The following is a 14,051-nucleotide window of genomic DNA, read 5'->3' as shown; positions in this document are numbered from 1 at the left end:
CTCTTAGACTCACTTTCACTCTTACCGGGATGGAGGGGCCGGGTGTCGGGGTCGACTGCGTCACGGTGGTGTTGGCCCCGCTCTGCGCCGAGGACACGGTGGTCGCCGTGTTGGTCGTGCCCGCTGTTGCCGTTTCCCCGTGGACCGTCTCGGGGAGGCCCTGGGCGTTGGTGGGCGGCGGCTGGACTGTGGAGAGGCAAGAAGGTGCTGAGTGAGGAAGGTCGGGCGGCTCATCCCAGGCTCAACCTCACGGAGCGACCCGGACGTGAGAAGCCCCCCCTTCTGCCCCCCCCACACAACACATCTCATCCGTCCGGATCGATCCCACAGTGGGACACCCCCACTCCACTTTCCTCTCCCCCCCCCCCCCCCCGCTCCAAATCCCGGCTCATCCACCCCTCCCTCCAGGTCAGCTCCATATCAACGAGGGGGGCTACCTGTTCTAAATCCAGTTGAGAATACAGACCAAGTTCATGCAACCCGTCCTCGTAATTTAACCCTTTTAGCCCCAGTATCAAGCTGGTGAATCTGCGCTGCACCCCTCTCCAAGGCCAATATATCCTTCCTGAGGTGCGGTGCCCAGAACTGAACGCAGTATCTCCAGATGGGATCTGTCCGGGGCTCTGTACAGCTGAAGCATCCCTTCTGCCCCCTTTGTATTGCAGCCCCACCTTGAGTTAAAGGCCAACATTCCATGAGCCTTTTTGATTACTTACATCGAATGTACAGCACAGAAATAGGCCATTCGGCCCAATACGTCCATGTCGGTGTTTATGCTCCACACGAGCCTCCTCCCTCCCCCCTTCATCTCACCCTATCACCCTATCCTTCTATTCCTTTCTCCCTCATGTGTTTATCCAGCTTCCCCTTAATAAAATCTCTGTTATTCGCCTCAACCACTCCCTGTGGTAGCGAGTTCCACATTCTCACCACTCTCTGGGTAAAGAAGTTTCTCCTGAATTCCCCGATTGGATTTATTAGCGACTCTCTTATATTTATGGCCCCCTAGTTCTGGTCTCCCCCACAAGTGGAAACATCTTCTCTACGTCTACCCTATCGAAACCCCTTCATAATTTTAAAAAGCTCTATCAGGTCACCCCTCAGCCTTCTCTTTTCTAGCCTGTTCAGTCTTTCCTGATAGTTATAACCTCTCAGTTCTGGTGTCATCCTTGTGAATCTTTTTTGTACTTTCTCCAGTGCCTCTAAATCCTTTTTTGTAATGCGGAGACCAGAACTGTGCACAGTGCTCCAGGGTGTGGTAGGTTTTGTACTGGTGCACTAGCGTTTAGTGATGTGTGTACATGGACACCGAAATCCCTCTGCTCCGTCGCAGATTCCAGTCTCTCGCCATTAAGATACTCTGGCTTTACCGAATGATGCAGCATAGAACGAGGCCATTCGTCCCATCGTGCCTGTGCTGGCTCTTTGAAAGAGCGACCCAATTAGTCGCACTCCCCTGGTTTGTCTTTCCCCGATGCGAAGTGGGTGACGTCGCACTTGCCCAGACACCGAGCACCATCTGCCCTCTCGCTTGACGTGTCCCTCAAACCCTCGAACACAAAACCGAGCGGTCGCCGCCCCCGTGTCCTTACCCTGATTGGCGCCCATGTTGGCCGTGACCGTGGTTGCCGTGTTGGTGGTGTTGGTCTCGGAGGTCTCGTGGGGGGGGTTGGAGCAGACCAGCGGGAGCCCCCCGGCTGCCTGCCCGCTTTCCGGCACGTGGGCCAGCGTCGGATGCTCGGTCGTGGGGGAGGCCAGGATGGTCACCGGCAGCTCCTGGATCGATGATGCCTCCACTCCGCTGGGCGCGGCAATCAGCGTGACGCGGGTGGCCTCCGACACGGGCTGGAATAAAATATAGTGCCCGTCGGACTCTTAACAGCTCTCGTACGTTTTGGTGGGTATAAAAACGCAACATTACCAAACAACTTGCATTTATAATCTTGCCTTTAATGTAGTAAAACGTCCCAAGGCGCTTCACAGGAGCGTAAATCAGACAAAAATTTGACACCGAGCCACATAAGGAGATATTAGGACACTTGGTCAAAGAGGCAGGTTTTGAGGAGCATTTTAAAGGAGGAGAGAGAGAGAGGTTTAGGGAGGGAATTCCAGAGCTTAGGGCCTAGACGGCTGAAGACACGGCCGCCAATGGTGGAGCGATGGAAATCGGGAATGCGCAAAGGGCCAGAATTGGAGGAGCGCAGAGATCTCTGAGGGTTGTAGGGGCTGGAGGAGGTTACAGAAATTGGGAGGGGGGTGAGGGCCATGAAGGGATTTGAACATGAGGATGAGAATTTTAATATCGAGACGTTGCTAGACCGGGAGCCAACGTAGGTCAGCGAGCACAGGGATTAATGGGAGAACGGGACTTGGTGCGAGTTAGGATATGGACAGCAGAGTTCTGGATAAGTTTATGGACGGTGCAAGGTGGGAGGCCTAGAGGTAACTAAGATTTCAGTAAACCCAATGGCACCGCAATACATAAGCCGAGAATATGTCGCCCTCCTACAGTAAACGGGTAGTAGGAGGAGGGGTGGGGCCAATTAGGGACCAAAAAGGAGATTACTCGTGGAGGCAGAGGGCACGGCCAAAGTACTAAATGAGTACTTTGCATCTGTCCTTACCAAGGAAGAAGATGGTGCCAGTATCTCAGTAAAGTAAGATGTAGTTGAGATACTGGATGGGCTAAAAATTGATAAAAAGTAGGTACTATAAAGGCTAGCTGTACTTAAAGTAGATAAGTCACCCGGTCCAGATGGGATGCATCCTAGGTTGCTGAGGGGAGCATGGATGGAAATTGCGGAGATACTGGCCATAATCTTCCAATCGTCCTTAGATACTGGGGTGGTGCCAGAGGACTGGAGAATTGCAAATGTTACACCCTTGTTCAAAAAAGGGTTTAAGGATAAACTCAGCAACTATAGGCCAGTCAGTTTAACCTCAGTATAAAAAAAAAACTGAAAATGCTGGAAAAGCCCAGTAAATGAGGCAGCATCTAACCTCGGTTTAGAAATGATAATCCGGGTCAGAATTAGCGGTCACTTGGACAAGTGATTAGGGAAAGCCAACACGGATTTGTTAAAGGCAAATCGTGCCTAACCAGCTTGATAAAAGTTTTTTGATGAGGTAACAGAGAGGGTAGATGAGGGCAATGCAGCTGATGTGGTGTATATGGACTTTCAAAAGGCGTTTGATAAAGTGCCGCATAATAGGTTTGTCATCCAGATTGAAGCCCATGGAATAAAAGCAGCATGGATACAGAATTGGCTAAGTAACAGGAAACAGAGTAGTGGTGAACAGTTGTTTTTCAGACAGGAGGGAGGTGTACAGTGGTGTTCCCCAGGGGTCGGTACTAGGACCATTGCTTTTCTTGATATATATTAATGACTTGGACTTGGGTGTACAGGGCACAATTTTCAAATCTGCAGATGACACAAAACTTGGAAGTGTAGTGAACAGTGAGGAGGATAGTGATAGACTTCAAGAGGATACAGACAGACTGGTGGAATGGGCGGACACGTGGCAGATGAAATTTAACGCAGAAAACGTGAGGTTATACATTTCGGTAGGAAGAATGAGGAGAGGCAATATAAACAATTCTAAAAGGGGTACAGGAACAGAGCGATCTGGGGGTATATGTACACAAATCGCTAAAGGTGACAGGGCAGGTTGAGAAAGTGGTTAAAAAAGCATACGGGATCCTGGGCTTTATAAATAGAGGCACAGAGTACAAAAGCAAGGAAGTCATGATGAACCTTTATAAAACACAGGTTCGGCCACAACTGGAGTATTGTGTCCAGTTCTGGGCACCGCAGTTTAGGAAAAATGTGAAGGCCTGAGAGAGGGTGCAGAGGAGATTTACTAGAATGATTCCAGGGATGAGGGACTTCAGTTACGTGGATAGACTGGAGAAGCTGGGGTTGTTCTCCTTGGAACAGAGAAGGTTGAGAGGAGATTTGATGGAGGTATTCAAAATCATGAAGGGTCCAGACAGAGTAGATAGAGAGACACTGTTCCCATTAGCGGAAGGGTCAAGAACCAGCGGAAATAGATTTAAGGTGATTGGCAAAGAACCAGATTGAGGAAAAAATTTTTTTTAATATAAAAACACTGCGAGTGGTTAGGGTTAGAATCTGGAATGCGCTGCCCGAGGGGGCGGTGGAGGCAGAGTCAATCATGGCCTTCAAAAGCGAACTGGATAAATAATTGAAAGGAAAAAATCTGCAGGGCTACGGGGATAGGGAGTGGGACTAGCTGGGTTGCTCTTGCATAGAGCCGGCACGGACTCGATGGGTCGAACGGCCTCTTTCCGTGCTGTAACCTAGGATTCCACTCCTCGGTGGGCTGGTCTCCTTCCAGTGCCTTGCCCAAGTGGCCTATTCCCGGTGAGCCTGGACCAGATTGTTGGTACGACACAGCGCAGGGTTATGGTTCCTGGACTAGTAACCCAGAGGTCCTGACCTCAGATTCCACCATGGCAAGTTGGGAGATTGAATTCGATAAATTTGGTGATTTTTTGCGGACTCTCAAGGTGCCGGCCGTGGCCCGGCGGGCCGCACTCTCGTCTCCGAGTCAGAAAGTCACGGGTTCAAGTCCCACTCCAGAGACTTGAGCACAAAATCTGGTCGTCCTGAGGTAGCGAAAGGCGCTGTAGAAATGAAAGTTCTTTCTTTCTATTGACGCATTTGCGGCGGTTTGACTTTCCCGATAACGGGGCTGCGACTTTTCCGATTTCCTCGTCACCCTTCGCAGAGCGGAAGGTGGTATATATATATAGATATATATTTTTTGATACACACACACACACACACACACACACAGACGTTAGCCACCGTCCTGTGTTGCTGCAGCCTAACCGTACCTGCATCGCAATCGTCGACGCCCCGGCGGTCAGGTTGCCCACCGTCGTCATGCCGGCCTGGGCTGCGGAGACGGTGATGACTGCCGGGTTGATCAGCTGGCTGGAGAAGCTCCCCATGGAGCCGGCAGTGCCGATGGTCGCCGCTCCTCCGGCGGCGGAGCCCGTCACGGTGCCCAGCGTGGTCACGCCTGTAAAGCAGCGAGCGGCAAGAGTTAAACTGAGGGAAGAAAAAAAACAAACAAAAAAAATCGTCCCTGGATCCCGCCCCAAAAAGTTACACGAGCCCGGCCCGACAAACGGAGAAGTTTACGTGTTTATTTTAAAATAAACTTTGGGGGGGGGGGGGGGGGGGGGGGGGGAGAGAGGAGAGAGTTCCAGATTCCCACTCCCCTTTGTGTGAAGAAGTGCTTCCTGATATCAACCCTGAACGGCCTGGTTCTAATTTTAAGGTTCTGCCCCCTTGTTCTGGACTCTCCCACCACAGGAAATAGTTTCTCTCCATCAACCCGAACAGCCCCTTTAAATCATCTTAAGCACCTCAATCAGATCACCCCTTAATCTTCTAAACTCAAGGGAATACAAGCCTAGTCTATGCAACCTATTAGCCACGTATGTGTAAATAAATCTGACCTAGTATTCTTAGCCTGTAGGCACGGGGCCACAATCTATTAATTCTGCCTTCAGGATGATGGGATAGCGTGATGGGCATCTCATTTTGAACAGTATACCCCAGTTCGGAGCTAATTGTTAAACCTGACCCATGCATCACGCCAAATAAATCCGGATGGTGCGGCGGGCTTCAGATCCAACCCAGACCGGTGCGCCCACCTCCCCTTGCGAGCTGGATCGGCCCCGTGTAGGACGCTGCGGAGAAGGTGGGGGGGGGGGGGGTCCCGCTGTCCCCTCCCCCCCCCCCAATCCCGGGGCGTAGCGAACCCCGAGCCTGCTTCAAGGGCAAGATCGGACAGTCGTACGTTGGTCCCGTCCGGCACCGAACGTTACCTGTGGTGCCTTTCACCACCAGCGTGGTGACAGCGGGTTTTACCGCCGACACGGTCACCGGCGTGACGAGGCGCATTCCGCTGACGGGGGACCGTTCGAAGGATGGTGCCTGGCTGCCCAGGGGCTCCTTTCAGTAACACCTGCCGAGAAATAAATAAAACAATTCAGTGCACACAATGTAACCTCTTCCTCCTCAACTCCCCCCCCCCCCCCCCACCACCGCAACAAAACAACCAATGGATTTGATGAGGCGGCCGTGCCTCAAGGGGTCTCACGCTCGCCTCCGAGTCAGAAGGTCGTGGGTTCGAGCCCCCACTCCAGAGACTCGAGCACAAAATCTAGGCCGACGCTCCCCAGGTGCCAGTGCTGAGGGAGCGCTGCACTGTCGGAGGTGCCGCCTTTCGGGATGAGACGTTAAACCGAGGCCCCCGTCTGCCCCTCTCTGGCGGGATGTAAAAGATAAATCACTGGTTAGGCCCCAGCCGGAGTACTGTACCCAATTCTGGGCACTTTAGGAAGGATGTCAAGGCATTGGCGAGGGTGCAGAGGAGATTTACTAGAATAGTGGCAGGGAAGAGGGACTTGATTTACGTGGAGAGACTGGAGAAGCTGGGGTTGTTCTCCTTAGAGCAGGATGGTCAAGCGGAGATTTAATAGTGGTGTTCAAAATCATGAAGGGTTGTGAGAAACCGTTTCCAGTGGCAGGAGGGTCGGTAACCGGAGGACACAGATTTAAGACAATTGGCAAAAGAACCAGAGGGGGAGATGAGGAGAAATGTTTTTTTACGATCTGGAATGCGCTGCCTGAAAGGGCGGTGGAAGCAGATTAAATAATAACTTTCAAAAGGGAATTGGATCAATACTTGAAAAGAGGAACATTTGCAGGGCTATGGGGAAAGGGGGAGTGGGACTAATTGGATCCTTCAAAGAGCCCGCGCGGGCTCGAGGGGGCCGAACGGAACGGCCACCCTTCTGCGCTGTAAGTCTCGACGGCCCCTTTCGGTTCCGATACCGTTCACCGGTTGTGCCAATCGCCCGTTCTTTCCACGCGCAGCACTTGACACTTGTATAAATGTCCGTCAGCCCCGTTGCGCTCGGATCGTTCCAGCTCTCCCCGTGTCGGAAGGCAATGGGCACTAACCTGTGTCAGCCCTTGCTGGCCTGCTCCTCCGCTGATCTTTGGCATGGCAGTGATGATTTTGGAGGGGGTGCCCGTCCCCGATGTCATCACCTTGGTGGTGAAGATTGTGATCGGAGATTTCATCCGGTTGTTGCTCGTGACTCCTAAAAATTTTAATTTTAAAAACAAAACCCACACACGGAGTTTGTTGGGATCAACCCGAAGAATCCGCCAGGAATTCATCGACCTCCTCGTCTCCAACAGTTCCCATTTATAACGTCTACAGTACAGTGAAAACCAGGCCTCCTTGCTAATCTCCTGGCTGGCGGAAAGGAAAATAGGAAAGAGACTATTTCCTCTGGTTTGGGAAATCAGTGTCCGGGGAGGGGGGGGGGGTGCTGAAGTCGGCAATTTAAAATGAGAGAGAGGCGTTAGGGAATTTTTCTTTACAACTGCGCCCCCTCCGCCAACGGGGGCTCGCCCGCCCCCCTCTGCCCCCATTAACTGGGGGGGGGGGGGGGGGGGCTCGCCCCCCCATCCCCCATTGACTGGGGGGCTCGCCCTCCCCCCCCTCCCCCATTGACTGGGGGGCTCGCCCTCCCCCCCTCTCCCCCATTGACGGGGGGGCTCGCCCTCCCCCCCCCCCCTCGACGGGGGGGCTCGCCCTCCCCCCCCCCCTCGACGGGGGGGCTCGCCCTCCCCCCCTCTCCCCCATTGACTGGGGGGCTCGCCCTCCCCCCCTCTCCCCCATTGACTGGGGGGCTCGCCCTCCCCCCCTCTCCCCCATTGACGGGGGGGCTCGCCCTCCCCCCCCCCCCCCCCCCCCCTCGACGGGGGGGCTCGCCCTCCCCCCCCCATTGACGGGGGGGCTCGCCCTCCCCCCCCCCCCCCCCCCCCCATTGACGGGGGGGCTCGCCCTCCCCCTCCAACTCCCCCATTGACGGGGGGGCTCGCCCTCCCCCCCCCCCCCCATTAACGGGGGGCTCGTCCTCCCCCCCCCCCCCCATTAACGAGGACCCTCCTCCCCACCATTACCTGCCGTCCCCTGCTGAGCCAGGAGTGCGGACATGGGGATGGTCTTGATGATGGTGGTGGTGCCTGGCTTATTGACGGTGTTGGGCGACACGCTGCTGATGCCCAGGATGGTGGCTTGGTCATGGCCCCTCCTCCCGCCTGAGACATGGTGATGATGGTGGTGGGCTTCCCGTCAGCCGACGTCACCAGCTTCAGGATGGTGGCTCCTGGGGGAAGGGGGCCTTTGGTCTGCGCCCCCAGGGGAAACACAAGGTTAGATCCAACGGCGAACCAGCAAAACAACAACTCGCATTCATATAGCGCCTTTAACGTCCCAAGGCACCTGAGAGAAGCATCATCAGACAGAATATGACCCAGAGTTACCTTGCGAATGAGGGGGAACCCTTAGCTATTATCAAAGGACAGTTACAGTAGGGGAGAGAAAGGGGGGCAAAGACAGAGCCAGGGAAAGGGATAGACAGATAGAAATAAAAAGATATGGTGTGGGCATATTTTGTTGGAAGGTTTTGGGTCAGCCGTGGCTCAGTGGTCGCACTCACGCCCGAGTCAGGAGATTGTGAGTTCAAATCCCACTGCAGAGACTTGAGCACATAATCCAGGCTGACACGCCCCAGTACAGCACTGAGGGAGCGCTGCACTGTCGGAGGTGACGTTAAATCGAGGCGCTGTCTGCCCTCTCAGGTGCACGGAAAAGATCCAGGGCCACTATTTCAAAGAACAGCAGGGGAGTTCTCCCCTATGCCCTGGCCAATAGTCATCCCCTCAACCAACATCACTAAAACACGGTTTATCTGATCATTTATCTCATTGCTGTTTGTGGGATCTTGCTGTGCGCAAATTGGCTGCCGCGTTTCCTACATCACAACAGCGATCACAGTTCAAAAGTGCTTCATTGGCTGTAAAGCGCTTTAGGACGTCCTGAGGTTGTGAAAGCCGCTGTAGAAATGCAAGTTCTTTCTTTCTTTATCTCTCGCACTGCTCAACTTTCCCCCCTCCCAAAATACACACGCGTCACGCTCGCACCTGAATATACTGCGTGATGGGGTTCGAAGATGCTTGACCTGTAATCATTCCCGACTGAGCGGGCTTCGTCTGAACCAGAGAGACCATTTACCCAGGCTGGAGATCTGGATGAGCAAAGAACGGGAGGGAGGGAGAAGCAGGAGGAGAAAAAACACACACAAGGGACGTTATAAAAAGGACATCGGAGAACAACAACTTGCATTTATATAGCGCCTTTAAGAGGAGTAAACGTCCCAAGGCGCTTCACAGGAGCGCAAATCAGACAAAAATTGACACCATTAAGGAGATGTTAGGACAGGTGGCCAAGAGCTTGGTCAAAGAGGGAGGTTTTAAGGAGGGTCTTAAAGGAGGAGAGAGAGAGGCGGAGAGGTTTAGGGAGGAAATTCCAGAGTTTGGGGCCGAGGCGGCTGAAGGCACGGCCGCCAATGGCGGAGCGATTAAAATCAAGGATGCGCAAGAGGCCAGAATTGGAGGAGCGCAGAGATCTCGGAGGGTTGTAGGGCTGCAGGAGGTTACGGAGGTAGGACGGGATGAGGGCCATGGAGGGATTTGAAAACGAGGTTGAGAGTTTTAAAATCGAGGCGTTGCCGGACTGGAAGTCGGTGAGCACAGGGGGTGATGGGTGAACAGCACTTGGTACACTGGGTTCCACACCTCAGTCAAGAAAGTGCCCTCACGAAGAACTCACTAAAACTTCAGCAGTGGGCATGTGATGAACTGTGACCAAGCAGTACAATTCTAGTATACAGCACAGAAACAGGCCATTCGGCCCAACTAGTCTATGCCGGTGTTTATGCTCCACACAAATCTCCTCCCACCCTGCCAGCATATCCTTCTATTCCTTTCTCCCTCATGTGTTTATCCAGCTTCCCCTTAAATGCATCTGTGTTATTCACCTCCTCAACCACTCCCTGTGGGAGCGAGTTCCACATTCTCACCACTCTCTAGGTAAAGAAGTTTCTCCTGAATTCCCTATTGGATTTATTGGTGACTATCTTATATTTAAGGCCTGTAGTTTAGGTCTCCCCCACAAGTGGAGACATCTTCTCTACGTCTCCCCTATCGAACCCCTTCATAATTTTAAATGCCTCGATCGGGCCACCCCCTCAGCCTCCTCTTTTCTAGAGAAAATAACTCCCAAAAAAAAGGGTCTTTTATGTGGGGGGGGAAAAAAAAATCTCAAACCTTGACAGAAGTAATCTCTAACTGGTAAGATGCTCGATGGAGTGGAGGAACAGAGAGACCTTGGGATGCGGAAAGTGGGACTCTTCCAAAATTGGCTTGTGCCTGGAGAGTGCGTTTTGAACTAGGGGCGGGGTGGAGGGAGTTACTCGTGTTGGCAGCGATGGGATGGATTAATATCAAGAAACACAGACACCAAGTCGGCTGGTGGAACTCTCCTCAGTTGTGATGAAAAGCACATATCTGAAACGTCTTAACCCGCCTTGCCTCTTTATCGATGCTGACAGACTTGCCCTGCATTTGAAGTTTGGCAGAAAAGACTCGAGGAGGCCTGAATGGCCTACTCCTGGTCCCGTGTCCCTTTTTTTTTTAAAGATAGCACTCTCACCTCAGGCTCAGAAGGTCGAGGGTTCGAGCCCCACTCCCGGCCACGAGCACACTCCCAGTGCCAGTACTGCGCGAGTGCTGCACGGTCGGAGGTGCCGCCTTCGGGATGAGATGTTAACCGAGGCCCCGTCTGCCTTCTCAGGCGGACATAAAAGATCCCACGGTCACTATTTCGAAGAAGAGCAGGGGAGTTCTCCCCGGTGTCCCGTCCAATTTTTATTCTTCAACCGCACCGCCAAAATAAAAAAAAAACTGGTCAACTGCCGATGTTTCAACAGTCACTCCAATTCGAAGCAATTCGTTGCATGTGAAGTGCTACAGGACGCTTATGAGAGACATGACTTGTACATGTCTTAATAACAAATCACTCACCCGACCAATACCAAAACAGAAGAGAGAGAGAGAGAGAGAAGAAACAAGATGGTGAAAGTTACCAGTGCGCTCCCACCAGCCATGGAGACGGGGCTTTTCACCAGCGTGATGGTTTTAGTCACCCCTCCCACCACCGTGGTCACCACCTGCGCCTGTTGTGCAACAGTCACCGTGCCGGACTTGTGAACAGTGATGATGGGCCGCATGGGTGTTCCCGGCGTGCTGGAGGTCCCTACCTGAGCCGCTGCCGTCTTCAGCATGCGTGTGGCTGGATTGCTCACCTGGGGAAGGGAACAGACGGCGGTGAGATAGGGAAATACAGGCAGGCAGACAGAGCAAGACACAGACGGGCGGGCGTACACATACATAGACCGGAACACACACAGGCACACGCATGGCTGCCGAGACCCGCGGGCACACACACGCCGCCCGAGAGGCACGCACACCACCAGAGAGAGAGAGAGAGAGACACACGCACGCCGCCAGAGAGAGAGAGACAGAGAGACACACACGCCGCCAGAGAGAGAGACAGACAGAGAGACACACACGCCGCCAGAGAGAGAGACAGACAGAGAGACACACACGCCGCCAGAGAGAGAGAGAGAGAGAGACAGACAGACAGACAGATGCACGCCGCCCGAGAGGCACGTACACCACCAGAGAGAGAGAGAGAGAGAGACACACGCCGCCAGAGAGAGAGAGAGAGAGAGATGCACGCCGCCCGAGAGACACACACGCCCGCCGCCCGGGAGAGAGAGAGAGAGAGAGAGAGACACACACGCCCGCCGCCCGAGAGAGACACACACAAGCCCGCCGCCCGAGAGAGACACACACGCCCGCCGCCCGAGAGAGACACACACGCCCGCCGCCCGAGAGAGAGAGAGAGAGAGACACACACGCACGCCGCCAGAGAGAGACACACACACACCCGCCGCCCGAGAGAGAGAGAGACACACACACGCCCACCGCCCGAGAGAGAGAGACACACGCCCGCCGCCCGAGAGAGAGACACACGCACGCCGCCCGAGAGAGAGAGACAGAGACACACACACGCCGCCAGAGAGAGAGAGAGACAGACAGACAGACAGACAGACACACGCCGCCCGAGACACACACACGCACGCCGCCCGGGAGAGAGAGAGAGAGACAGACAGACAGACAGACGCACGCCGTCCGAGACACACACACGCACGCCGCCCGGGAGAGAGAGAGACACGCACATGCACGCCGCCCGAGAGAGAGACACACACACCCGCCGCCCGAGAGAGAGAGAGACACGCACGCCGCCCGAGAGACGGAGAGAGACACACACGCACGCCGCCTGAGAGACGGAGAGAGACACGCACGCCGCCCGAGAGAGAGAGACACACACGCACGCCGCCCGAGAGAGAGAGAGAGAGAGAGAGAGAGAGACGGGCACACGCACGCCGCCCGAGAGAGAGAGACGGGCACACGCACGCCGCCCGAGAGAGAGAGACGGGCACACGCACGCCGCCCGAGAGAGAGAGACGGGCACACGCACGCCGCCCGAGAGAGACGGGCACACGCACGCCGCCCGAGAGAGACGGGCACACGCACGCCGCCCGAGAGAGACGGGCACACGCACGCCGCCCGAGAGAGACGGGCACACGCACGCCGCCCGAGAGAGACGGGCACACGCACGCCGCCCGAGAGAGACGGGCACACGCACGCCGCCCGAGAGAGACGGGCACACGCACGCCGCCCGAGAGAGAGGGGCACACGCACGCCGCCCGAGAGAGAGGGGCACACGCACGCCGCCCGAGAGAGAGGGGCACACGCACGCCGCCCGAGAGAGAGGGGCACACGCACGCCGCCCGAGAGAGAGGGGCACACGCACGCCGCCCGAGAGAGAGGGGCACACGCACGCCGCCCGAGAGAGAGGGGCACACGCACGCCGCCCGAGAGAGACGGGCACACGCACGCCGCCCGAGAGAGACGGGCACACGCACGCCGCCCGAGAGAGACGGGCACACGCACGCCGCCCGAGAGAGACGGGCACACGCACGCCGCCCGAGAGAGACGGGCACACGCACGCCGCCCGAGAGAGACGGGCACACGCACGCCGCCCGAGAGAGACGGGCACACGCACGCCGCCCGAGAGAGACGGGCACACGCACGCCGCCCGAGAGAGACGGGCACACGCACGCCGCCCGAGAGAGACGGGCACACGCACGCCGCCCGAGAGAGACGGGCACACGCACGCCGCCCGAGAGAGACGGGCACACGCACGCCGCCCGAGAGAGACGGGCACACGCAGACAGGCAAGGTCCACCTACCATTATGGGAGAGGAGGTCACTTTGACGGTGGCAGGCAGGGTGGATCCAGGGGTGACGGCCACGGTTTTGATCATGGTGGATCCCGGGACACCGAGCACGGTGGAGATGGTGGTCGGTGAGATCTTCTGCGTGGCGGCTGCTGCTGCTGCCAGCGCTGCCATGCCGCTCATCTGCGTGTTGCTGCCAATCGCCTGCAAGGGGTTCAAAAAAAAAACAAATGATTAATACCGCTTGAGCTAAGGCCGGCGAGAGAGGGGGGAGGTCAACACCCGCAAACGTGTTCATGAAGACTGTATGGAACATACATCCCACGCCTGAAACGCGGACTCCGCCGGTCACCCTCCTTCACGCGCCAGTTTGGACAGCGAGTGTTGGGAGGACATTCAACCGTAGGAGGAATCACAGGGTGAAGCCCAATCCCTTCCCTGACCCAAAATTCACACATCAAGGGTCACCAGGTAGCGATCAGGAGCAGAAACCCTGGCTGATTGCTCTCCCCCCCACCCCCTCCACCATTTAGCCTGGGGCGCTGAGGCCAACTATAGCATCTCTTGCTGATGCCCCAGCTGACTCTCGCCGGGGCGGGGTGATGTCTGACACCCGGGACCCACCTGAGATTGGACCACAAAATCCAGGCTGACACACCCAGTGCGGCGTCCGAGGGTCGGCGCCGAGGGGGCTCTGCACTGGGTGGGGCGGAGGTGGAGAAGAGATCTCCCCCGTGACCTATTTATCCCTCAACCAACATCACTAAAACAGATGATCTGGTCA

At 55.6% G+C, this 14,051-nt stretch overlaps 1 protein-coding gene across 1 annotated transcript in view; it reads right to left on the bottom strand.

The window, feature by feature from the left end:
* Positions 1-14,051, bottom strand: part of LOC137306813 (host cell factor 1-like) — a 48,952-nt gene that overhangs the window by 15,816 nt on the left and 19,085 nt on the right. The window contains 12 exon segments of the mRNA XM_067976203.1: positions 26-186; positions 1,593-1,845; positions 4,862-5,049; positions 5,864-5,951; positions 5,953-6,003; positions 7,005-7,147; positions 8,019-8,129; positions 8,132-8,246; positions 9,042-9,127; positions 9,130-9,145; positions 11,045-11,263; positions 13,280-13,471. Coding sequence (XP_067832304.1) covers positions 26-186; positions 1,593-1,845; positions 4,862-5,049; positions 5,864-5,951; positions 5,953-6,003; positions 7,005-7,147; positions 8,019-8,129; positions 8,132-8,246; positions 9,042-9,127; positions 9,130-9,145; positions 11,045-11,263; positions 13,280-13,471 — 1,623 coding nt within the window.

The sequence above is a fragment of the Heptranchias perlo genome, chromosome 45, assembly GCF_035084215.1.
Source record: "Heptranchias perlo isolate sHepPer1 chromosome 45, sHepPer1.hap1, whole genome shotgun sequence".
Taxonomy (NCBI): domain Eukaryota; kingdom Metazoa; phylum Chordata; class Chondrichthyes; order Hexanchiformes; family Hexanchidae; genus Heptranchias; species Heptranchias perlo.
The sequence above is the reverse complement of the archived record's forward strand: the minus strand, read 5'-3'. Positions and strand labels throughout refer to the sequence as shown.